General features: G+C 49.5%; 9 protein-coding genes across 9 annotated transcripts; 4 read left to right on the top strand and 5 right to left on the bottom strand.

The window, feature by feature from the left end:
- Nucleotides 1-11: 11 nt before the first annotated feature.
- Nucleotides 12-7,382, top strand: AFUA_3G04210 (trifunctional fatty acid synthase subunit FAS2; the record flags this gene model as incomplete). The annotated part of the gene is made up of 3 exons (XM_743645.2): nt 12-2,185; nt 2,266-7,211; nt 7,272-7,382. The coding sequence occupies exons 1-3, from the start codon at nt 1,669-1,671 to the stop codon at nt 7,380-7,382; spliced, it is 5,574 nt and encodes a 1,857-aa protein (XP_748738.1). The 5' UTR covers nt 12-1,668.
- A 312-nt stretch (nt 7,383-7,694) lies between these two features.
- AFUA_3G04200 (tRNA (guanine26-N2)-dimethyltransferase) lies at nt 7,695-9,938 on the bottom strand (the record flags this gene model as incomplete). The annotated part of the gene is made up of 1 exon (XM_743644.1): nt 7,695-9,938. The coding sequence occupies one exon, from the start codon at nt 9,936-9,938 to the stop codon at nt 7,695-7,697; it is 2,244 nt and encodes a 747-aa protein (XP_748737.1).
- Nucleotides 9,939-10,293: 355 nt separating this feature from the next.
- AFUA_3G04190 (MCP1 family protein) lies at nt 10,294-11,360 on the bottom strand (the record flags this gene model as incomplete). Its single annotated transcript, XM_743643.1, has 2 exons — nt 10,294-11,081; nt 11,150-11,360. The coding sequence occupies 2 exons, from the start codon at nt 11,358-11,360 to the stop codon at nt 10,294-10,296; spliced, it is 999 nt and encodes a 332-aa protein (XP_748736.1).
- A 397-nt stretch (nt 11,361-11,757) lies between these two features.
- AFUA_3G04180 (putative C2H2 finger domain protein) lies at nt 11,758-12,794 on the top strand (the record flags this gene model as incomplete). The annotated part of the gene is made up of 4 exons (XM_743642.1): nt 11,758-11,763; nt 11,885-11,918; nt 11,960-12,141; nt 12,213-12,794. 4 exons carry the CDS (start codon nt 11,758-11,760, stop codon nt 12,792-12,794), a joined length of 804 nt encoding a protein of 267 aa, XP_748735.1.
- Nucleotides 12,795-13,073: 279 nt separating this feature from the next.
- Nucleotides 13,074-14,757, bottom strand: AFUA_3G04170 (pyruvate dehydrogenase (acetyl-transferring) subunit E1 beta). The gene is made up of 4 exons (XM_743641.2): nt 14,348-14,757; nt 14,119-14,242; nt 13,768-14,054; nt 13,074-13,712 (listed from the first exon to the last, which is right to left on the bottom strand). Exons 1-4 carry the CDS (start codon nt 14,596-14,598, stop codon nt 13,241-13,243), a joined length of 1,134 nt encoding a protein of 377 aa, XP_748734.1. The 5' UTR covers nt 14,599-14,757; the 3' UTR covers nt 13,074-13,240.
- A 189-nt stretch (nt 14,758-14,946) lies between these two features.
- AFUA_3G04160 (metallophosphoesterase family protein) lies at nt 14,947-16,875 on the top strand (the record flags this gene model as incomplete). Its single annotated transcript, XM_743640.1, has 2 exons — nt 14,947-15,143; nt 15,192-16,875. 2 exons carry the CDS (start codon nt 14,947-14,949, stop codon nt 16,873-16,875), a joined length of 1,881 nt encoding a protein of 626 aa, XP_748733.1.
- A 119-nt stretch (nt 16,876-16,994) lies between these two features.
- On the bottom strand, nt 16,995-18,335 carry AFUA_3G04150 (enoyl-[acyl-carrier-protein] reductase; the record flags this gene model as incomplete). The annotated part of the gene is made up of 2 exons (XM_743639.1): nt 16,995-18,036; nt 18,106-18,335. 2 exons carry the CDS (start codon nt 18,333-18,335, stop codon nt 16,995-16,997), a joined length of 1,272 nt encoding a protein of 423 aa, XP_748732.1.
- A 660-nt stretch (nt 18,336-18,995) lies between these two features.
- Nucleotides 18,996-20,739, top strand: AFUA_3G04130 (glutamyl-tRNA(Gln) amidotransferase subunit HER2; the record flags this gene model as incomplete). The annotated part of the gene is made up of 4 exons (XM_743638.1): nt 18,996-19,134; nt 19,211-19,535; nt 19,610-19,785; nt 19,856-20,739. The coding sequence occupies 4 exons, from the start codon at nt 18,996-18,998 to the stop codon at nt 20,737-20,739; spliced, it is 1,524 nt and encodes a 507-aa protein (XP_748731.1).
- A 365-nt stretch (nt 20,740-21,104) lies between these two features.
- Nucleotides 21,105-22,961, bottom strand: cclA (SPRY domain-containing protein; the record flags this gene model as incomplete). Its single annotated transcript, XM_743637.1, has 1 exon — nt 21,105-22,961. One exon carries the CDS (start codon nt 22,959-22,961, stop codon nt 21,105-21,107), a length of 1,857 nt encoding a protein of 618 aa, XP_748730.1.
- Nucleotides 22,962-23,629: the final 668 nt, after the last annotated feature.

Raw genomic sequence — 23,629 nt, 5'->3', positions numbered from 1 at the left:
CAATCAGGCATGGCGGGTCTTACAACCTCCCCAAAGGTCCAACGGAAATGGTTGGGTTGAACACGATAAGGTTGTGACAATACATGACATGACATGACATTATGTTCAGAGGACATCGGCCAGGATGAGACTTGACGGCAAGCCGACTATCATGTGGTGAGTGGTATACTGTAGAGGTATGGCATGAGATTCACTGTTTCCATATATCTCCTAGCTGATTTACAGGTTATAGATGGTTCACTCTACTCAGCGCAATATTCAGTTTTATTATGAGTGAGCCCTTACCTATGTAGTTAATAATTACAGACCTCAGCCATTTCTGGAAATAAATTTTTTCAGGGCAGTATCGTTTGTGCCGTGGTTGGGTGCGGCTTGAAATGCTGGAAGCTTACCTGGCAGTTAGATACTACCTTCCTACACAGTAAATACTAGAAAAAGTGGTAGGGTGCAGCGTCCATAATCGTACTTAATGATAAACGTGTCTATCCATTGAAGGGCTTATACATGTGCAAATTACTGAGCTACTTTATTGCAACTTAACAAATAGCCCATATTATCCATTGTGGACTTCTCCGGCATTCTCCCGCCAAACCTAGAGGCAAATAGGTTGTAGTTCAACAAGTATCTAGATATGCCCTATGGGGTACATGACTGCCTTTAGTGCCATTCATTGAGGACTTGGTTCCAGGCCGTCGAAATATAGAGTCAGGGACGTGTTACTCTAAACTCTGTACCTTAATGTATTTTTTTGATAGGGGGCCAGGAAGCTCTTGTCTACGAAGTACTTTGTCTTAGGCTCATAGCAGCTTAGCTTGGCCGTGGACTACTCGGAGTAGTACTTAGAACAGGGGCCATGGAAATCTATGTAGAACCGATCCACCCTGTCAACCAAGCCGCCCCAACACTCACCAAATACTCACCAGTACTCGGTAATTAATGTCTTGTTCTCATCCACATTAATTTTTAACATCCATTGAACAACAGATTTCCTAGTACCTTAGGAACCTACAGAGTGCTCTGATACACTTTTGTTTCCCCTTACACATATAATTCATAGAATCGTGGTCCTAAGGTACCTTGTTATTACAATTTCTAGATCCTGATCCTTTTCTGTACTCAATGCAATTGTGAAATTAACAATTATTTCACTACTATCTGAGTTTCCTATGTAATTGCATTGAAGTTACTGTACTCCGTAGGGATCCACCATTTATGGTACGGTTCCGTGAGTTTCATGTCTCTTACCATCTTTACCGTTCCTTGGTATTATTCTAGTTCTTCATTGCCGTCAAAATTTCCAACATCTCCATATCATCTATGTTCAAATTCTAAACAGAGGGACATTAGAGTATGCTCTCTCTGTAGCATCACCTTGCCCTTCTTCCTACTCTGCTTTTACCCTTTTCTTTTTGTTTTCAACCCTTGCTAACTTCGGCCATTTCAGTCCAAAGGTTGTTAACTTTATTATACAAATTATACAAATTACTACTTATTAATTGAGAGCCCCATTCCTCCGTCGGTCGTTGTCGACGTCGGTTTCTCTGGAAGCATTTGCTCGCAGAGCAACGGTCGTATTACGAGGCCATTTCACCTTATTGATCAGTGCTTCCTCCGTTGCCGCCTATACCTTTCACCTCTTCATCATAGTCGATACCTGCTTCACCAGTCATGCGGCCTGAAATTGAACAAGAGCTCGCCCACACCTTACTGGTTGAGCTTCTAGCTTACCAGTTTGCGTCCCCGGTGCGATGGATCGAAACTCAGGATGTCATTCTTGCAGAAAAGCGAACAGAACGGATTGTGGAAATCGGTCCCGCCGATACATTGGGGGGAATGGCAAGGAGGACGCTCGCGTCCAAGTATGAAGCGTATGACGCTGCCACTTCGGTGCAGCGGCAAATTCTCTGCTACAACAAAGATGCGAAGGAAATCTACTACGACGTGGATCCTGTCGAAGAAGAAGCAGAGGCTCCAGCTTCCTCGCCTGCAGCTCCTACTGCCCCAGTTGCAGCTGCAGCTCCAGCTCCTACCGCAGTTACCCCTGCTCCCAGCGCTGGACCAGCGGCAGCAGTCGATGATATTCCGGTCACTGCGGTAGATGTGCTCCGGACACTAGTCGCACAAAAGTTGAAGAAGGGCTTATCCGACGTTCCTCTCAGCAAAGCCATCAAAGACCTGGTTGGAGGTACGTTACAATCCCCTCGTTCGAAACTCGTGATGCAACTGAACGTTTGGAACTCATCATTCTTATTTCTTTTTAAACAGGCAAGTCCACGTTACAGAATGAGATACTGGGAGACTTGGGCAAGGAGTTTGGGTCCACGCCGGAGAAACCTGAGGACACACCCTTGGATGAGTTGGGTGCCTCGATGCAGGCGACTTTCAATGGCCAATTGGGCAAGCAGTCCTCGTCTCTCATTGCTCGTCTAGTCTCGTCAAAAATGCCCGGAGGTTTCAACATCACTGCTGTTCGGAAATATCTGGAAACACGATGGGGCCTGGGTCCCGGTAGGCAGGATGGCGTCCTCCTGCTTGCCCTCACTATGGAGCCTCCTTCCCGAATTGGGTCGGAGCCGGATGCGAAGGCATATCTCGACGACGTTACCAACAAATATGCCGCCAATGCAGGAATCAATCTCTCTGCTCCTGCGGCTGGCAGCGACAGTGGGTCCGGTGCTGGTGGCATGCTCATGGACCCAGCCGCCATCGATGCTCTGACGAAAGATCAACGGGCACTGTTCAAGCAGCAACTGGAGATCATTGCGCGCTACTTGAAGATGGACCTGCGTGCGGGCCAGAAGGCATTCATTGCTTCCCAAGAAACTCAAAATGCGCTGCAAGCACAGCTTGATCTCTGGCAAGCAGAACATGGTGACGTGTACGCGTCTGGTATTGAGCCAGCTTTCGATTCACTAAAGGCTCGCGTCTATGATTCGTCTTGGAACTGGGCTCGTCAGGATGCTTTGAGCATGTATTACGACATTATCTTTGGAAGGCTCAAGGTCGTGGACCGTGAAATCGTCAGCCAGTGTATCCGTATCATGAACCGCTCCAATCCTCTCCTACTTGATTTTATGCAGTATCACATCGACAACTGTCCTACTGAGCGTGGTGAAACGTATCAACTCGCCAAGGAGCTGGGACAGCAACTTATTGAGAATTGCAAGGAGGTTCTCGGAGTTGCCCCGGTCTATAAGGACGTTGCGATCCCCACCGGGCCCCAGACAACAATCGACGCCCGAGGCAATATTGCCTATAAGGAGGTGCCTCGGGCGAGCGCCAGGAAATTGGAGCATTACGTCAAGCAGATGGCTGAGGGCGGTCCCATCTCCGAATACAGTAACCGCACCAAAGTGCAGAATGACCTCAAGAATGTCTACAAGCTGATTCGAAAGCAACATCGCATGTCCAAGTCATCCCAGCTTCAGTTCAATGCGCTTTACAAGGAAGTCATTCGCGCTCTTAGCATGAACGAGAACCAAATCATGCCACAGGAGAATGGCCACTCCAAGAAAGCTGGTCGGAACGGTGTCAAGCGCAATGGCAGCCCTAGAGCTGGTAAGGTGGAAACTATACCTTTCTTACACCTCAAAAAGAAGCATGAGCACGGGTGGGAATACAACAAGAAGCTCACAGGTATCTACTTGGACGTGCTCGAGTCCGCTGCTCGGTCGGGGCTGACCTTCCAGGGCAAGAATGTCCTGATGACCGGTGCTGGTGCTGGTTCTATCGGAGCTGAGGTTCTGCAAGGTCTGATTAGCGGTGGTGCCAAGGTGATTGTAACAACAAGCCGATTCTCCCGGGAAGTCACCGAATACTACCAAGCCATGTATGCTCGTTATGGCGCGCGTGGTTCTCAGCTCGTGGTGGTGCCATTCAACCAAGGCAGCAAGCAGGATGTGGAAGCTCTGGTTGATTATATCTACGACACAAAGAAGGGTCTCGGCTGGGACCTGGACTTTGTCGTGCCATTTGCCGCAATTCCGGAAAATGGTCGGGAAATCGACTCTATCGATTCTAAATCTGAACTTGCCCATCGCATCATGTTGACCAATCTTCTACGACTTCTGGGTTGCATCAAGACCCAGAAGCAGACCCATGGCTTCGAGACTCGACCAGCGCAGGTCATCCTTCCCTTGTCTCCGAACCACGGCACCTTTGGGAACGACGGTCTGTACTCTGAGTCCAAACTTGCTCTGGAGACGCTCTTCAATCGCTGGTACTCGGAAAATTGGAGTAACTACCTCACCATTTGTGGTGCAGTCATTGGATGGACACGTGGCACAGGCTTGATGAGCGGCAACAACATGGTCGCTGAGGGTGTCGAGAAACTCGGCGTTCGCACCTTCTCACAGCAAGAAATGGCATTTAATTTGCTTGGTCTGATGGCGCCTGCAATTGTCAACCTTTGTCAGCTCGACCCGGTCTGGGCTGACCTCAACGGTGGCCTTCAATTTATCCCCGACTTGAAGAGCCTCATGACCAAGCTCCGGACAGACATTATGGAAACAAGCGATGTTCGCCAAGCGGTTATCAAGGAAACTGCTATCGAGAACAAGGTTGTCAACGGTGAGGAAAGTGAACTCCTATACAAGAAGGTGATCGCAGAGCCTCGTGCGAATATCAAGTTCCAGTTCCCCACTTTGCCAGACTGGGAACAAGACGTGAAGCCCTTGAACGAGAGTCTCAAGGGCATGGTCAACCTGGACAAAGTTGTTGTCGTTACCGGTTTCGCTGAAGTTGGTCCTTGGGGTAACTCCCGTACCCGTTGGGAAATGGAGGCTTACGGCAAATTTTCGCTTGAGGGCTGTGTTGAGATGGCCTGGATCATGGGCCTCATTAAGCACCACAACGGCCCACTGAAGGGCAAAGCCTACTCAGGTTGGGTCGACGCGAAGACTGGTGAGCCAGTTGATGATAAGGATGTCAAGGCCAAGTACGAGAAGTACATTCTGGAGCATTCTGGCATTCGACTCATCGAGCCCGAACTCTTCAAGGGCTACGACCCCAAGAAGAAGCAGCTCCTTCAGGAGATCGTCATCCAGGAAGATCTGGAGCCTTTTGAAGCTTCAAGAGAGACTGCGGAAGAATTCAAGCGCGAGCATGGCGAGAAGGTGGAAATCTTTGAGCTTCCAGAGTCCGGAGAATTCACAGTCCGCCTTAAGAAGGGAGCGACCCTTCTCATCCCTAAAGCTTTGCAGTTTGATCGCCTCGTTGCTGGCCAGATTCCCACTGGCTGGGATGCAAGGAGATATGGTATTCCCGACGATATCATAGAGCAGGTTGATCCTGTGACTCTCTTTGTACTTGTTTGCACAGCTGAAGCTATGTTGTCGGCCGGTGTCACTGATCCGTATGAATTCTACAAATATGTGCACCTGTCTGAAGTTGGGAACTGCATTGGTTCAGGCATTGGCGGCACCCATGCTTTGCGAGGAATGTACAAGGATCGATACCTGGATAAGCCCCTCCAGAAGGATATTCTGCAGGAGTCTTTCATCAACACAATGAGCGCCTGGGTTAACATGTTGCTCCTCTCCTCTACGGGACCAATCAAGACCCCCGTCGGTGCATGCGCCACTGCTGTGGAGTCTGTTGACATCGGGTACGAAACGATTGTGGAAGGCAAGGCCCGAGTTTGCTTTGTTGGCGGTTTTGATGACTTCCAGGAGGAAGGTTCATACGAATTTGCCAACATGAAAGCCACCAGCAATGCGGAGGATGAGTTTGCTCATGGCCGTACTCCACAAGAGATGTCTCGACCCACAACTACCACACGTGCTGGTTTCATGGAGTCGCAGGGCTGCGGTATGCAGCTGATCATGAGCGCCCAACTTGCCCTAGACATGGGAGTGCCTATATATGGTATCATTGCCCTGACTACGACAGCAACTGATAAGATTGGCCGCTCTGTTCCGGCCCCCGGTCAAGGTGTTCTGACCACTGCACGCGAAAACCCAGGCAAATTCCCCTCGCCTTTGCTTGATATTAAGTACCGTCGCCGCCAATTGGACCTGCGTAGGAAGCAGATTAAGGAATGGCAAGAGTCCGAACTGCTCTACCTTCAAGAAGAAATTGAGGCCATGAAAGCGCAAGGGCTTGCGTCATCTGACCTATCAGATTACATGCAGGAACGTGCCCGCCACATTGAACGGGAGGCTGTACGGCAAGAGAAGGATGCTCAATTCAGCCTGGGCAACAACTTCTGGAAACAAGATTCTCGTATTGCGCCTCTGCGTGGTGCACTTGCTACTTGGGGTCTTACGATCGATGATATAGGTGTTGCTTCGTTCCACGGTACTTCTACGGTTGCAAATGACAAGAACGAGTCCGATGTCATCTGCCAGCAAATGAAACACCTGGGCCGTAAGAAGGGAAATGCCGTTCTTGGTATATTCCAGAAGTACCTTACTGGTCACCCCAAGGGAGCCGCCGGTGCATGGATGTTCAATGGTTGCCTGCAAGTTCTCGACAGCGGTCTGGTACCTGGCAATCGCAATGCAGACAACGTTGATAAGGTCATGGAGAAGTTCGATTACATTGTTTATCCTAGCCGTAGCATCCAAACAGACGGAATCAAAGCGTTCTCTGTCACGTCTTTCGGTTTCGGTCAGAAGGGTGCTCAAGTTATCGGCATTCACCCCAAGTACCTCTACGCGACCCTGGATCGCTCTCAGTTCGAGGCGTACAAGGCGAAGGTTCAGTCTCGTCAAAAGAAGGCGTATCGCTTCTTCCATAATGGTCTGATTAACAACAGCATCTTCGTTGCTAAGAACAAGGCGCCCTACGAAGATAACATCCAGAGCAACGTTTTCCTCAATCCAGACTACCGAGTGGCCGTTGATAAGAAGACATCTGAATTGAAATTTCCACCCCTGCCTCCAAAGGCCAGCGACAAGGATGCTGAGAGCACCAGACAGGTGGTTGAGTCGCTTGCGAAGGCGCATGCCGAAGACAACTCCAGGATAGGGGTGGACGTGGAGAACATTGACGCCGTCAACATTGAAAATGAAACCTTCATCGAAAGGAACTTCACTGCCAGTGAGCAGGAATACTGTCGCAAGGCATCATCGCCACAGTCATCATTCGCTGGCCGATGGAGCGCCAAAGAGGCAGTTTTCAAATCGTTGGGCGTATGCAGCAAGGGCGCCGGTGCGCCTCTGAAAGATATCGAGATTTTGAGTGATACAAGCGGAGCCCCCGTGGTCAACGTAAGTTTACTCCCATTCTGATAACCGCAGATTCTTATTCCACCACTAACATTTTCCTAGCTCCACGGTGCTGCAGCCGAAGCTGCCAGGCAAGCTGGTGTCAAACAAGTGAGCGTCAGTATCAGTCACAGCGATTCTCAGGCTGTCGCGGTGGCAGTCTCGAAGTTCTAATGTTAATGTATGCAAGATATGGTGATATTATTGTTCGTTTTGATGAATAGAGTACACTACTATGTTATGGGGTATTATGTAATTAGATGCTTGCTATTGATTGAGTCCAGTGATTTGAAATCATATTTTCTCCTTTCATAATTACTTAAGAACGAGATCTATACTGACTGTTTCGCCCTATACTCTCTACTGACGAATAGCGTAACTCTCACACAGATACGTGTACAAGATCTAATATCTTAAGACGACTCCGAATGTTTTCGCTCACGCTATAGTACAGTGGAAGTGGCCTAGCTAAGATGTTATCATGAATCAGCCGGACGCCCGGTTGAGAGGGCCCCAATTAGCCCGAGGATTGATTTGATACCGGACAAGCCGTTTCTTGGAATGAGACGCCTCTCTGCCCAGGGCCTCATCGAAAACGACCTCTAACGTGTTCAGATTTTGCTTAACTGCAGGTGCTGTCTGTGGGGACTGGGGCCCTTCGGTCTGCTGACGCAGCTCAGCGCCTTGGATGCGGGGAGGGTATCTATGGCTAGAGCGGTAGATCGCAGCTTCGACTTTCGTCACTAGGTCACTGATATCCTTTCCACTTTCAGCCGCAGACATGAGCTCTTCCCTCAATATATTGAGTGAGTCTTCTCCTTTATCTTTTCGAGAATTTTCTCGACTCTTCGCCATGATCGCCGCTCCAGGAGTGCCAGGGCGGATTGCTCCTTCTTTGACAGGGGCTTTTTGTCTCACCCACTCTCGCATGATTTCCCAAATGACGTCCCAGGGTGCATCTGTACGAATAGTATTTGGCTTTGCATGGCTGCGCGTTGATCGGTAGCCTAAGGAACGGAGAGCTCCACGGAACGCATCGGCTGATATAGTTGACGTGTGTAGAACTTTTGCCAGAGAACTCAGAGTGAAATAGAATGGAAACGGATCCCGGAGGGCCGGATCCAAACGAGGAATAATGGCCGAATATTCGCGGGACGTAGACACTTCCGTGAGCTCCTTTTCGGCTGCAAGGGTGCCCGTCGGGGTAGAGCTCGAAATTGTGTCCAGGTTCAGATCCTCTTCAAGAGCTGTGGTTAACATGCCCTCGATGCGCTCGACGGTATGATAGATATCTCTATCGACGTCGGGCAGCATGTCAAGAATCTTCTGGATGAAGTGAGGGTTATGGAGTGGCCCAGCCCACATCGGGCCGCCCACATGAGTTTTGAAGCCACAATGTTCACAATGTGTGCCTGCAGTAGGCCCTTGAGCGAACCCATAGTGGTAGTAAGGATTCCCTTTCTTGTCCAATTTTTGTTTCGTCTGAGTCAGAGGCTGGGTTGTCCATGCTCCGCAACCAGAGTCGCAGTTAAAAACTAACATTGTGTTACCTGAGGTAAACTTGACCTCTGCCGGCGATCGATGAACACGAACGAAGACACGTGCATAGAAGTCGATAGATAAGGAGAGAAGCGGTTCGATTGCAAGTCCATATTTCGCGGCCGACGTCGCCAGTCCATGTAGGATAAGGCGCAATCCGCCTTCGTGAGAATGCGATCCCTTAATGGGAACACCTCCGTACAAGGCATATGCCTTTTCTGGGTAACCGTTGGATGCCCATACGCCTGCATCGGTACAAGTGACACAGAGAAGGCCACCGTCTTTGACACCTTGAACAGCAGCATCCATAAACGGAGCCGCGGTACCGTAAGGATCTAGGTCGATGACATCAAACTTGCCCGCGTGAGTTCCGCTATTTTGTGAGCTTGGTTGGTTTAACAGGCTGTACATGTACGCACGTGCATCCCCAAGATTGGGTCTAATGAGCTTTCCAAGACCGTTGTATTCGATGTTCGTCTTCATCCTCTGAATTGCAGAGTTTGACAGGTCATTCGCAACCACGCAGGTAGTGAAGGGAATTTCCGAGGCGTAGCGTAGAGCGCGGAGACCCGTAGCAGAGAGTGCATCCAAGATTGTGAAAGACGGTGTCTGCTGATCGGAGGTTGAAACAGAAGCACCAATGTTTCCATTCGCCGCAGACGGTTGCTCGACGTCTACCTCATCTTGCTCCTTGTCCTCCTCGTCTTCCCTCTTGCGCTTCTTTCCCCTGCTGGAACCGTTCCGTTTCCTCTCGGCTTTCAACTTCTTGAGGGCCAGCACATGCTCACCATAGGCCTTGATCGCCAACACACTGAGATCCCGGTTGAATTGCTGGATTGGATTGTAGAAGACAGATTGCAACTGGTCTTCAGGTTTGAGGTCCTTTTTTGTCCCCTTGGAAGCTGCAGCCTGGGTCGGCGGGTTCAGAATGTATGCTCGGCCTTCTTTCACAGCCTGGTATGCCTGCCCATCATGCTGCACCAGTCGACTGGCGCCATCGGCTGTTGTTGGATCGTCCATGAGTGAAGATGCGGAGTGATAAAATTGGGGAAGAACTATGCCTGAGTGAGGATGGGTCACTGCATATATCGTCGAGAGATGCGAAAAGCCAGGGAAATCAGGTCTTATGGTTCTAACGATAGATCGGAATATTGTCAAGTTTTGAAACGGTCTATGTGAACTCATCCACATCGGCTTCGGGCTAGCAAGAGTTAAATCAGGCCCATTGACAAGCTTGAGGTCCGCAGGTTGGTTGCGGGAGCAGAAGTGTAAAGAAAAAAAGGTCCAAGAAAATGTATCACGCACGGACCCAGCAATCGGCATAACCATATCAATCCGACAGTGAACAACATCTGGCCATATCTTCTAACCGAGGATTATCTGCCTGTCAGAACGAAAGATAGAGTCTATTATATAGACTGTATTCGACTATTGCGGCACCTATCGCAATGAATATGTCAACATATTATTGATTATATTCCTACTAGTATACACACCCTCCAGGAGTAGTCGCCCCAGAGCGTCAATTATACACAATAAGATTAGGTCATAACCAGGCCCCAATGATGGGCACTCGGTCATACATACCATCCCAACTGCTCGCTTCCCAACCGGATCCTCGCCCTCCAAGTCCGATAATTCCAAGTGCGCCTGCAAGCCAAATAGATGCTCCTACCACTGCAATGCCATTGACAATCCACCAGATCTTTCTCTGCTTCCTCATTCGGTGCTCGCTGTCTGTGTAGCCGAGGTACCCTTCGAGTGAGCCCTTTTTGTTTATTCGTTCCTTTCGGGCTGTGGTGACTCTCCACCCCATCCAATTTGCCCACCCCCCAACGATATGCCATACTCCAACGGCGACAAATATCAGATAGTAAATGTTCCAGAAAACCGGGCTTCGCACAAACCCATGTGCAACGTAGCCAAGGCCGACTCCCGAGCTCCCACCGTCAACCATCAGCGGCACGATGCGGTTAACAAGAACATGGGCACCGAGCAAGGGAACAAGCATATAGCCCAAGCGCGCTTGCAGGGTCATACGGGGCCAAAAAGTGAGTGAATACCGTTGAGACCTTGTCTCGGCGCCGTAAAGTCGTGCCCTGCGGGAAGAACGGACATTCCGTAGAACGATCCCGGAAGCAACATGGGCCAAGATGGGAACGGTAAGAATAGCGTGCTCAAGAGATGGCGACTGGTACAAAGGCCTTGTGAGGAGGAGGTAGTTTTCGGCGGCAGGCACGGAGCGGGTCATTAGAGGAATGAGCGAGGTATTGGCAAAGTGTAACGTGAAGAATAAAGTCGGCGGGTATGTGGAAAATCTCTGAATGGCAGACACTGAAGGTTTACATATTAGCTTACCCTTGACCGGCGGATGGACGAAGGCATTTTCTCTACCAACATACACCAAGAATCCCAGTTATGCCCGCGGAGGCCCAGTTTGGGAAGAGACAATCCACCATGTGCTGGAACGTCTTGGGCCTCATGGATGAAGTCGCCATTTTCAATATCACCAAACTCTTCGGAGACTGGAGAGGGATCCAATTCCTGCATGGAAATCAATGATCGTGTGTCGACATCGTCGACTTTGGGCAACGACAGATCTTGAGGCGGCATTTTATATCACGAACGAACTATATCTCTAGCTAAAACCGAGTCAGATGAATAATTGCAATGAATATTAAACGACTCATAAGTTCATCGCATCGTCATCATCATGATCAAGCCTTAGGTAGCATTGGGAGAGTGTCCGTCCTTGGGTTGTTGGAACTCCTACAAATGTCCTGTGCTTGCTTTTTTTCTGCATTATCATTGGCTTGTCGGCTTTTCACCACTCAACCCAAACCAACCTTAGGTAACTGTCAGAGCTATTCCAGTTATTTATAATGTCTGCCGGCGATTTGACAGATCATCAATACTCAAGATAGATACGTCAAGATCTATACTGAATTTTACTGATGAAGAGGATGTCCCTAGGTCATGATTCAGGCAAGGTACATGGTAGGTTGGGAGTATGGCGGTGAGGTATCGGCACTTATATTGTCGGCAGAATATAGTGATGATAAGATACTAGACCATCCATTCATGATGGACGTCGATGCCTTCCATTACCAATTTATACCAGTTACTGAATCAACCAGTTGATCGCTGCGATCCATCTCCTCCATAGATCTCGTCAATAATTTCATCACCATATTTCTTATGTCTTTGAAAAGTCCTGTTGTATGAGGTCAGACTACCATGGCACCGGTATGCTTCCCGAAATGCCTCTGCTTCAAACGGTTATCGAGTTACGACCTTGATATCCAGTTCTGGAAACTTGAAATGCGAGGTTACTGATGTCTCACTCCTTCTGTCTTGTCTGTACCAGCGAGGGTTCACGAATCCTACCCCCAAGGTAAATCACGACTTGAAATCCCTGAAAATCTATTGAGAGCGTGCTAAAATTACTTTTGCGCACAATTTCAGACCGAATCTGCCCGCTCTGCTTTGAGCTCTTTCACATGTACTCTTTGCAATAAATCTTACTCGCGCCATCCGGAATATGAAGCTCATATCTCTTCCTACGATCATCAACATCGCAAGCGCCTACAAGACTTGAAACAATTGTCACGAGATCCGAATGCTGCTGAAAAGGCAAGGAGGGCCGAGAGAAAGGCAGATGTAGAGGCAGGACTGAGAGTAATCGGGACGACTCCCGCATCAGGAGCCGGGGGCACCGGTGGGGGAGGAGGGTTTAAGAAAGGAGGATTCAAGAGCTCCTTTACCACTGTCAAAGGACCAGTATCTGCTACTGTGTCTACGAGGAAAAATGTCCTAGGGGATGACGATGACGACGACGCCAACCAAGCGGTAGGAGCGGGTGAACCGAGCGAACTCGTTAGGAACAAACCCAGACAGGATACGGACGCTCAACACGGCAATGCAGAGAGCGATACTGACGAGGAGTATGCAAACAACGATACAGAGGCAAATTATTATGATCCTCGCAAACCTACCGAGTGCTCATCACGGTGCCCGGCGTTTCAGAACGAGCTTACCATATCATGAATGATATTGCTTTACCACCGATTCGGCATACACAGATGCAATGGGCCCTCCTCATGGTTGTGCTAGCATATTTCGGAGTTATGGGCTTTTTCTGTCTGAATGGGGCGAATTTATTCATGTACATAGTTACATTCTCAAGACAGCGTTACTAGCCATGACGTCTTCGTGCTTCAACCTGAGTTGGGTGCAAATTCTGTAAGTATGTTTGACGCTTCTCTTACTGCCTGAAAGTCCTGTGGATCGAGAGGGTGGTAGCACAGAAAAAGATGGATAAAAGCTGAGAAATGGAGGTGGAGTCGATTCTCTAGTGTGGTTGTACAGTTTCGAATAATGTTTATTTAGATAAGAAACAATGGAAAAGGCTTGCAATAGAGAAAGGGTACTAGACGCATGATTTTGATCCTCCAAATTATGGGAACACCTCTAATTTATCGCATAAAGCCAGTTCACAGTCGTAGAAGCTTGGCAGCCTGGCCAACGATAGTATCCTCTTGAGGGAAGCTCATCTGCTCAAGACCAACAGCGTAAGGTGTAGGAACCTCAGCGCCGGTAACACGAACAGCAGGAGCAGTGAGATAGTCGAAACCATACTCCATGGACAAGGCGAGGATTTCTGACCCGACACCGAACATGGGAAAGCCGGATTCGACGCACATCAGGCGACCGGTCTTCTTGAGCGACTGAATGATCGTCTCAACATCGAGTGGCTTGACGGACCGAAGATTAATAACTTCAGCTTCGACTCCATATTTCTGCTTCAGCTCAGTAGCAGCGTTGAGAGACTGTCCAACGCAGCGGGACAGAGAAACAATGGTCAGATCCTTTCCAGGACGCTCGATCTTGGCCTTTCCAAGGGGAAGAACGAAGTCATCCTTCTGAGCAGCCTCGCTCATGGGGAATGCTTGACCATACAGAAGCCTAACCAAATGTCAGCTCAAGCCCGGCAACGTCAAGCGGTTCTGGCAGTACATACTCGTTTTCGAGGACAACGACAGGGTTGGGGTCGCGGATAGCGGCCTTCATCAGACCCTTGGCGTCCTCAGCACTCCAAGGAGCCACGACCTTCAAGCCAGGAATGCTGCCGTACCAGGCCGAGTAATCTTGGGAGTGCTGAGCGGCGACACCAGCAGCAAATCCGTTGGGTCCACGGAAAGTAATGTTGCAAGGCTGAATTCCTCCAGACATGTAATGTGTCTTGGCGGCGGAGTTTATAATCTGATCGATGGCCTGCATAGCGAAGTTGAAGGTCATAAACTCGCACTGTAGATGTAAGCACCCATCAGCCGTTCAAGTCTTTTCAAGAATAGGTAAACATTAGACTCACGATAGGGTGCAGTCCAGCGAGGGCGGCGCCAACAGCCAAACCACAAAAGCCCGCCTCTGTGATGGGAGTATCAATAACCCTCTTAGGACCGAAGCGGTCCAATAGACCTTTCGTCACTTTGTATCTGTGATGATAAGAACAAGGTCAGAAGAGAAGAATCACAGTAGAGCACGTCATGCGATTGAAATATGGAGCAAATCCAAGTAGCTAAGAGAAGGTAATGCCATACGCTCCATTGTACTGCGCAACCTCTTCACCCAGGATAAACGTCTTTGGGTTGCTCTCAAGCTCCTCCGCAAGGGCTTCATTCAATGCGTCTCGGACAGTAACTTCCTTAGTACCGCTTTCCGTCGCATATCCCCGAGCGCGTAGGATCGATGGCGCACAGGCGGACTTCTGGAAAGTAGAGCGGAAGGGTGTAGCGGAAAGTCGAGATGAAAGCAGGCGAGCTGCTGGGCGGAAAAGTCGGGGGGCAGCCATTGCCGTCTCAAAGAGTGTAATTCCGGAAGTGAAAAGAACAAAACGACTTCAGATAGCTTCTTCTGCGGATGAGGACGATGAGGTGAAGGAGACTTGCGGGAAGAAATCAGCCCCAGAACCTCCTAACTCCGTGTCGGACCTGGCCGTCGATAAGTTTTTTGGTTTTTGGTGAGAGCTTCGGGACTGTTGGGCTAGCGATGACTAAGCGCCTTCCTCACCGGCACCTTCTTCCGTATTATTGTTTATCCATGGCTATCATACAAGTATATGGAGTAGATAGCTATCTATTACTACTCGTTTGGACGGGAAAACGAGCTACAGCTCACTGGTTCCTTCCAAAGTCATTTGATGGTGTGGAACATTGCTCTGACCAGGATGAAGTACCTTGCTTACTGGGCTCTTCTCTATTCATCTTCACCCGGCCTAGCTATTCAGCCGTCAGCTCCAGATGCTATACCGGCGCCCATTCGCGATCTCCAATGGGGTCAGCTGAATTTCCTCCACACTACAGACACCCACGGCTGGCTGGCTGGTCATCTACAGGAGTATGGCTTTGCCATCTATTGTGCCATTGTTGATGCTCGCTGATGCAGATCGAAAAGGGCTTCCTATGGAGCAGACTGGGGAGATTATATCTCTTTCACCACCCGCATGCGGGAAAAGGCACTCGCTCAGGGCAATGATCTGCTGATAATTGACACTGGTGACAGGGTTGAAGGGAACGGTCTTTACGACGCTTCGGAACCCAAGGGCGCCTACATTTCCGACATTCTGCGTCAACAGCAGATTGATTTGATGTCAGCCGGCAATCATGAACTGTACAAGCAGAACACCTCGGAGACTGAGTTTTTGACTACTGTGCCCAATTTTCGTGATAGCTACCTGGCGTCCAACATTGACATCGTCCATCCAATTTCCGGAGAGCTCGTGCCGTTGGCTCCACGGTTTAAAAAGTTCACAACTGAGAAACAAGGCATCCGCATCGTCGCTTTTGGTTTTCTGTTTGATTTCTCCAAAAATTACAACAACACAATCGTTTATACAGTGGAGGATACAATTAAAACGACTTGGTTCCAAGAAGCCATTCGTGACGAAGAAGTCGATCTTTTCCTGGTGATCGGCCATGTTCCAGTTCGCTCGAAGGAATACAATGCTGTTTTCGAAGAGATCAGAAACGTTAATTGGGATGTGCCAATTCAATTTTTCGGCGGCCATTATCATATCCGCGACTATGCTCGGTACGATTCTAAAGCGTACGGGCTGGCGAGCGGCCGCTTCATGGAGACCATTGGGTTTTTGTCAATCGACGGTCTGTCCACTAGTAAGAATCGGCTCAAGCCTGCTCAAGCAACTCCCAGCTTCAACCGACGGTACATTGATAACAACCTCTACTCGTTTCACCATCACACTGGTCATGATCGGGATTCTTTTCCCACAGAGCACGGTCAAAATATATCGCATCTTATTCAGCAGTCCAGGGATGTCCTTGAACTGGATAGGGTGCACGGTTGCGCTCCTCGGGACCTCTGGATGACCCGAGTAAAGTATCCCTCTCAGGACAGTATATATACGTGGCTCGAGGAGAAAGTGCTTCCTAGTCAAGTGAAGGATGACTCTCGCAAAGGGAAGCCCGCGTTGGTCATTGTCAACACTGGAGCCATACGCTTCGACATATTTAAGGGTCCGTTTACACAAGATACGACATTCATTGTCTCGCCCTTTACGAGCGGCTTCCGGTATATCAAGGACATCCCCTACGACAAAGCGCAAACGGTAGTAGACATTTTGAACAAGCAGCCGCAAATTTTGACTGCGCCCAAGGACCACACAAACCACACACCATGGACTCTTGCGCCACCTGAGCAATCAATGCATATGCACGATAAGATTGTGGAAAGCGACGATGTGGCTGCCCATTATCTTACTGATCAGAGTCGGCTTCCAATGAGCACACCATTCACGCCTAAGGTTTTCCCTGGCTACACCACTGTAGATGATGGGGGTATAGATGGTGATGACACTGTTCATTCGCCAATATCATTCTACCGTGTTCCAAATTGCATTCAAGCTCTCATCAATCCAGGGACGTCTGCCGATCCGAACACAGTGGATCTTGTGTATATTGACTTTATCGAGCCCTACGTGGCGCTGGCCGCCAAATTTGCGAGACTTGATCTCGATTTTGCACGGGATAGTGACGTCTATATGCCCTTCGAGACTTTAACTGATCTTATCTTGGACTGGGTCAAACATAACTGGAAATGCGAAGATGCATGATTCAGTCTCTAGTTCAGTTCAGATCACTGTTTGTGCCAATGGAATCAGTGTGAAGTACTATAGCATAATTTGATTGCGTACGTGCACTTAGTATACTATTTATACCACCATCCTGGGGATTATTCGTCCCCTTCGTATTTTAACAAGCCTTTACCTTTGCGGAATCCACTTAGAGTCTCCTGTACACCCGCAACCAGCTCAGCGGCTTCGGTTTCCCAGGTCCATCTGATGTATTCCACTGGGATATCTTTGAATCTGCCGGCTCGAGTCAACTTCAGCACATCATTAATTGTGTTTTCCTTGAGCTCAGGATGTTTATCCCCCCATCTGCTCACCCAGAAACCGTCGAAAACAAGGTTCTTGAAGATCAGAAGTCCAGATGGCAAAGTGACAGGCTGTTTTGACATGGCACCATAAGTGACCAGGTGTGAACCTGGAGCAAGGGTCTTCGCCAGGGCAGTGGCACTCTTACCACCCACGCAGTTGAGGGCTAGTCGAATTGGCTCCTTTCCTTGGCGGGTGAATTCATTCACCATGCTCTTGAATTCTCCAGATAGCAGCTCGGATTCAGTAACCACTGCATTGGCCCCAAGATCGTAGAGCTCCCTTTTTAGAGCATCAGTTTCTTCGGGTGTCCTTCTCTCTCGCACAACATTGATCGTTTTGATGCCCCATTCGCGTGCAAGTTGGATTGCAGCTCGTCCAACACCGCTGTTTGCTCCGTTCTGGATAAGCCACTCTTCCCCGGCCCGCATCCAATCCCAGTCACAGAAGTCTTTGATCATTCGGTAGGCAGTCACCGGATTGACGCTGACTGTGCTGACCTGAAGCGGGCTCAGACCTTCTTTGTTTTCAATCCTGATCACCTGTGATTCGTCTAACTGTGCGTGAGTGCGCCAGGTGCCTTGTCCTGTCTGTTTCATTACGACCCAGTCGCCTTTGGCAAGATTTTTAACGTTGGAGCCAGTGGCAATGACCTCGAATGCGCCCTCGTTTCCCGCGACGGCAGACGGCTCCACTGTGCCCAGCGTGGTCTGGAAGGGCGGTTTGCTTGGGTATACCCCTTGAATCTGATTCACATCGGCCGGGTTCAAAGGCGCCGCTAGAAGACGGAGAGTGACTTGTGTTCCATGAGGAGGAGATATCGAATGTTTGTGAAGCCTGGATGAGGGAGAAAACAAGTCAGGCTACCGATCTATTTCCCAGCAGTCGCAATCTAAGTGATCTTACCGTAGAACATCCTTTGGCTCACCATATTGCGAATAGACTAGAGCCTTTGATTGCGTATAACCATATACTGAGATAAACCTCGTTTGCCCCAGACGAGTATTAGGTAAAGGGACTTGATGGTGGTCGGATGGCGCTGGAAAGCGAAGAGGCGAAGCTCTGCTCTTGAAGGCAAGGGAAACACCGGCACCGGACGATCTGGTAGCTGATTTCACCACAGTACGGGAAATCATAGTGATGTTTGGCAGTGTCAAGCCCTTCTTTAACTGTCAATTGATTTGAAAGACTCAGGTAAGGTCAAAAGAACCAGCTTGGTCTAGCAATTGCTCTAATTGTTGTCGCTGGTGGAGTCGAAGAAAGCCCGGATGACGTCGTTTCCTAGCCGTCGGGCCGAAGGAAAGCTGCGCTTCAGCATAATAATTGATACGCATTCTGTTTGCGCGTATTGTTGAACAATGGAATGCTATGTGAGAAAGAGTATGGACGGAGACACCATATCAGGTTTTTTATCACTTGATATTATTTTCTTGCATAGGACCTGGTGTGCCTGGTTTGTGGGCGCCCGCGGTCATGTATATATTTACAGGTAAGCACGCGCGGGAGCAAAACGATATCCGGAGAGGTGGTAGAACAATCATATCTCAACTTGTGAACTCATTTCTAGGCAAAATAATTCTCTTAGTTTTTTAAACTCTGGTAGCTATGGGGGCCTATTCGTTGAAGACGTGCCAACAGATACCGGAACCTCGCGAAATGGCTAGAAACAACCATCCCGACACCTCGCCGAAATGTTGTGGACTGCTACCCACCGCATTCAACTGTGCCTCTAGTTTTTAAAGCCTCTGCCGTCGCCATCCCTGTCACCACCGACCATCGCCGCTCAGGATATCTAAATGTCCTTGTTGCGGGAAGCTGAGAAATGCATCGCTAACCAAAGGTCACATGCCGCTCTCAATGCCTTCATAACGACTGTGCAGCATTTAGGACCATTGCGAGAACAAGTGAGAGATGCAGAACTTAGGAGAGAGTCGGGTAAGATCGCAGCAGCTTTTGTCCTGTTTTCTCTCTGGCTCATTCGGGTCCTGACGCATGCTTTTCGCGACTAAAGGGAGATCAAAATCAGAGGTCGATGGTCGCTTGATTGCCTTTAAAGACAATATTTGCACACGCGATTTTCCGACAACATGTGCCTCCGGGATTCTAGCCAAATTCACCAGTCCGTTCAATGCGACCGTTGTGGAACAGCTGTCGGAAGCGGGCGCTATAGTAGCTGGGAAGACGAACTTGGATGAATTTGGGATGGGTTCCCATTGTCTTAATTCGTGTTTCGGCCCTGTCAAAAATCAGCGTCAGTGCCAGGAGGGACGAATCCTCTCAGCTGGTGGAAGTTCTGGTGGAAGCGCCGTCTCCGTTGCAACAGATCAATGCTATGCGTAGGTGGTTTCGCTCCTAAACTGGTTGAACTTCCTTAAAGGGCATGCCTGGAGTGCTGAACAGTGCGTTATAGGGCTCTTGGAACAGACACTGGTGGTTCGGTTCGACTTCCAGCTGCCTACACGGGCACAGTCGGCTTTAAGCCGTCTTATGGATTGGTCTCGAGATGGGGGGTCGTGGCATACGCTAACTCACTGGATACTGTCGGCATCCTGGCCAAAAATGCCTCGACGGCTCGCGATGTATTCCGTACGCTTCTCTGCGCCTCCATGTCTCAAGATCTGTGCTCTTGTATTGGAATCTAACTGCTCGGACTCAGGCATTGTGAATCGGCATGATCCACGCGATCCGACAAACTTGTCTCCACGCTCTCGGTCTCGCATAGCTTCGCACCTCCAGCAACCTGCTCTTTTGTCTAGAATGACCTCGTCTCTGAGGATCGGCGTTCCTATTGAGTACAACATATCAGAACTCTCTCCATCGGTCCGACGAGCCTGGGCTCTCTCGATAGCTTTTCTGAGAGAGCAGGGTCATACAATCCATCCCGTCTCACTCCCAACAACAAAACTAGCTCTCTCGGCATATTACGTCCTTGCTCCAGCCGAGGCATCCTCAAACCTCGCCAAGTATGACGGCATCAGATACGGTTCCCGCTGCAACAGCCCGGATTCTGGTGGGCAGCCTGAGAGCTATCTATATGCCAAGACTAGAGGGGACGGGTTCGGTCTCGAAGTGAAGAGGCGTATCTTACTCGGCGCCTTCAGTCTAAGCGCCGATGCCATAAATAATTACTTTATTCAAGCGCAGCGCGTCCGCAGACTTGTCCAGCACGATTTCAATGCTGTCTTCAGAGCAGAGCAACCGATATCCCCTTCGCGCCAGAAAGGAGATACTGAGTTGAAATCAAAACAGGCAGAGGTCGATGTCCTCATCTGCCCTACCGCCCCTTCATGTCCTCCGCAGTTGGCAGACCTGGTTGAGACAGATTCCATTTTCTCGTCCCTGAACGCATACACGAATGATGTGTTTACAGTGCCTGCAAGCCTGGCTGGTTTGCCAGCTGCGTCAGTTCCAGTCAGAGTTAACTGTCGGGATGAAGGTTCTAGCGATGCTGATCTTGCTGGTATTCAAATCATCGGGCAATACGGGGACGATGAGCTTGTCCTTAAAGTGTCGGAGTCATTGGAAGGCAAAATCTTTTGATGTAGTCTTGTTTTTCACCTCAATACCCATAATCAATCTCTAGTTGCGGACTACATAACTCATCTAGACCAATTACGGGGGGGTTCAGTGTAGCAGAGCATGTAATATACGTCGTACATCATATTTGAACACCTTAAGTCTCAAGGCAGAGGTTGTACACAATATCAGCTGTACCTGCTCTGACAATGCATTGTGGAAGTCTTTTGAGTTCCACTCGTGCACAATAGCGGCCTTGCTTCGTCCTTCGTCCGAAAAGGCATGCTTTGCTGTTTCAGAGATCTCCCGATGGACTGAATCCGAAGTGGAGGGAGACAGATATGGCTCGGAACAAGCGAACCCCAGCCGATCATGAGAGGGCCTCAAAGTCATGACATCTCGACATCTTCTGTCGGGACAGTGTTCTCTAAAGGAGCTGAGGGTGTCGCAGGGTTGGGAGAGCCCTCATGGCCCACACTCAGAGTATCCTCGGTCGTCAAATGACCTGCGTCCGCGTCGGTGACGCCAGCTTCCAATCCGTTGGAAATATTCTCGGTGTCAGCAAATTCGGCCGCGCCAGGGACTGAATCCAACCGAGGATCAAATGCTGCCCCGACTCCGCCCTTCAGAACTTCGGAGCCCCCAACAGCACCGGCGCCAGCACTGTCAACTTCCGCATTGCCAACAACATCACCGTCAACACCGCCCCATATGAGCATTGCTTCGACCTCATCAACAATATCGGCCACGACGTCTTCGACAATCTGCTCATTGAAGCGTTCGCCAATGCCCCTGACAGGTTCGCCGTTATCTGCGTGAGACGGTGGTCCAACCCACCATGGCCCTTCAAAGCGACATTCCACAGCACCGCCGCCATAGCAGCTGACAGCGGGGTAGTAGCCAATCATTCCATCATCGGCGTTCTCTCGCTCACCAATGCCCAAGTTATTGGTTCCATTTGCAAGTCGGCTGGCCGGTGGAAGGAACGCATACAATTCTTTGAATGGAGTACCCATCTTCTCCCCGTTTTTGAAAATTGTGATGCTCGAACCTGGCAGCGTGCGTAGCGAAGGGTCTTCGCTGTTGAACGGCGATGGTGGACCAAATGTGGGTGTCTCTTTGAGGTTGAACGCATAATCGCGTAGGTGTTTTGTGGAGAATACGTTTGACTGCTGCCAGCAGAAATCGGACTTATAGTGGAAGGGAATGCGATCCCGAATAAGATTTGTCGATGTGTGAGCCTCTGATGTCGGCGAAGTCCCATCTCCGTCGACAGCAGGGTCATATGTCCCCTCGACCACTTTCTTGTGGAGGGACAGTGGTGGAAGCGTGATGAGCATGCCGATAACATCGCCTTCGCGAATTGATTCGCCTTTCGGAAAAAAGTACTCACAGCGCATTCTATTGACTACCTCGCCGTTTACATCGCGGATTCCGTATCCGTAGCAGTCAACACCCACGTTCGCATCGAGATCAGCCTCCCGTCGTGCAAATCCAAGACGGACGTGACCTTTTGGCGTGCGGTGAGAAGATTCGTTAGCCGAGATGGATTGCGAATTATTAGGAATCCCGTTGATCACGCGCGCCTCGTAATAATATGCACCCTCGCGAGCACATACATTAGCACGCGCAGTATGCCATGCGCTGCTGGCTGTTACCGCGCGCGCATCCTCACTGAAAAAAATCGCTGCGGGCGAATCCTCAAAACTGAACCGGGCATGATACGGGGGAACGTCGGTCTGCCGGTACTTGATGTGTGGAAAGCCTGGATCAGCTATAGCGTAGCTATAACGAAAGCCATTCTTATTTGTGAGTTTGTCAACAACCTCATAGAAGTCCCAGCTCTGACCGAGCACGTCTGATGTTTTGCGACTCACAAAACTCAGTTGACGAGGCTGCGGCGGTAATAGGTCCGAAGCTCTGGGTTCGGCAAGTAAGAGGGGTCTGAGAATGCTGATATCAGAGCTCGGAAGCGCGGAGTTCGGGGCAACAGCGGCTTTCTTCTTAGGCGGGATGGATTCCTGGTCGAGACCCTTGGCCTCTCTTTTCTTCCGGCTATCGCGTTTGTTGCGTTTCGATCTTGTGCCATCAGTTTGCACCGATGCATTGCTGGGAGGGGCAGGCGAGGATCGTGCGTTTTGACCTGTGACTGTACCACTGAAGAAAGGTGCGGTTCCTGGAGGTAAAGTCGGAGAATTGATGTTGGACGAAGGGCCAGACGACCCTACCGGCTGTATAGACGACATGTGGACGTCAATAACGGTTCACGAGTAAATTGTAACCTAATTATTGGCAACAACAGGCGCACTGTGCGCGGCTCAAGTCAAATAACGCGCTTCAATGCATTATCTGTATGTCTAACTGCTGGCTGGGCGGGACAAGCAGCTGATGCAAGGACCTTGTTGCGTGTGAGTGAGTGGAGAGGATTTGAAAATGTGGCTTAAAGTGACAGCCTCTTCTACACCCCGCAGTCGTTGAAACCAGGAGAATATATGATGACGTTCACGTAGAACTTAGGTAGGAAACTATAAAGAACATCCGCGCGTTAGACACGTGATAGACTGCAACGAAAAGGAAATACTGAATCTCGGCTGACCTTGCAAAAGATAGATATCTTCAATGAGCGTAAGAGCGATTTAAGCCAATGAATCTCTGTTCACAGCTCTGCTTCCAAATCCTTACTGGATTCAGGATCCTGATGTAATCCCCGATTTCGAGCTCACAAGGTGTGATAGAACGGGCCTTCAACAACTTCAGGTGCGAACGGTCCGAAGCTAATGATAAAGGAAAGATAAACTGTCCCAGTATAATAGTCTTGAGAGATTAATATAGGCGCTTGTCACTGAGAAGAGATATAGGTACCTTTTCTTTAATATTCAACAAGGGCGAGATTGGAGAGCAAAGGTCTGGAGAT

The sequence above is a fragment of the Aspergillus fumigatus genome, chromosome 3, assembly GCF_000002655.1.
Source record: "Aspergillus fumigatus Af293 chromosome 3, whole genome shotgun sequence".
NCBI lineage: Eukaryota > Fungi > Ascomycota > Eurotiomycetes > Eurotiales > Aspergillaceae > Aspergillus > Aspergillus fumigatus.
Note: the sequence above shows the minus strand (reverse complement) of the source record. Positions and strands in the feature narration are given on the sequence as shown.

Coding starts and splice junctions, on each gene's coding strand:
- AFUA_3G04170 (XM_743641.2), bottom strand. CDS start 14,598: ATGGCTGCCCCCCGACTTTTCCGCCCAGCAGCTCGCCTGCTTTCATCT. Junction 14,243..14,347: donor GTTGCGCAGTACAATGGAGC/GTATGGCATTAC, acceptor TTATCATCACAG/ATACAAAGTGACGAAAGGTC. Junction 14,055..14,118: donor TCGCTGGACTGCACCCTATC/GTGAGTCTAATG, acceptor TTACATCTACAG/TGCGAGTTTATGACCTTCAA.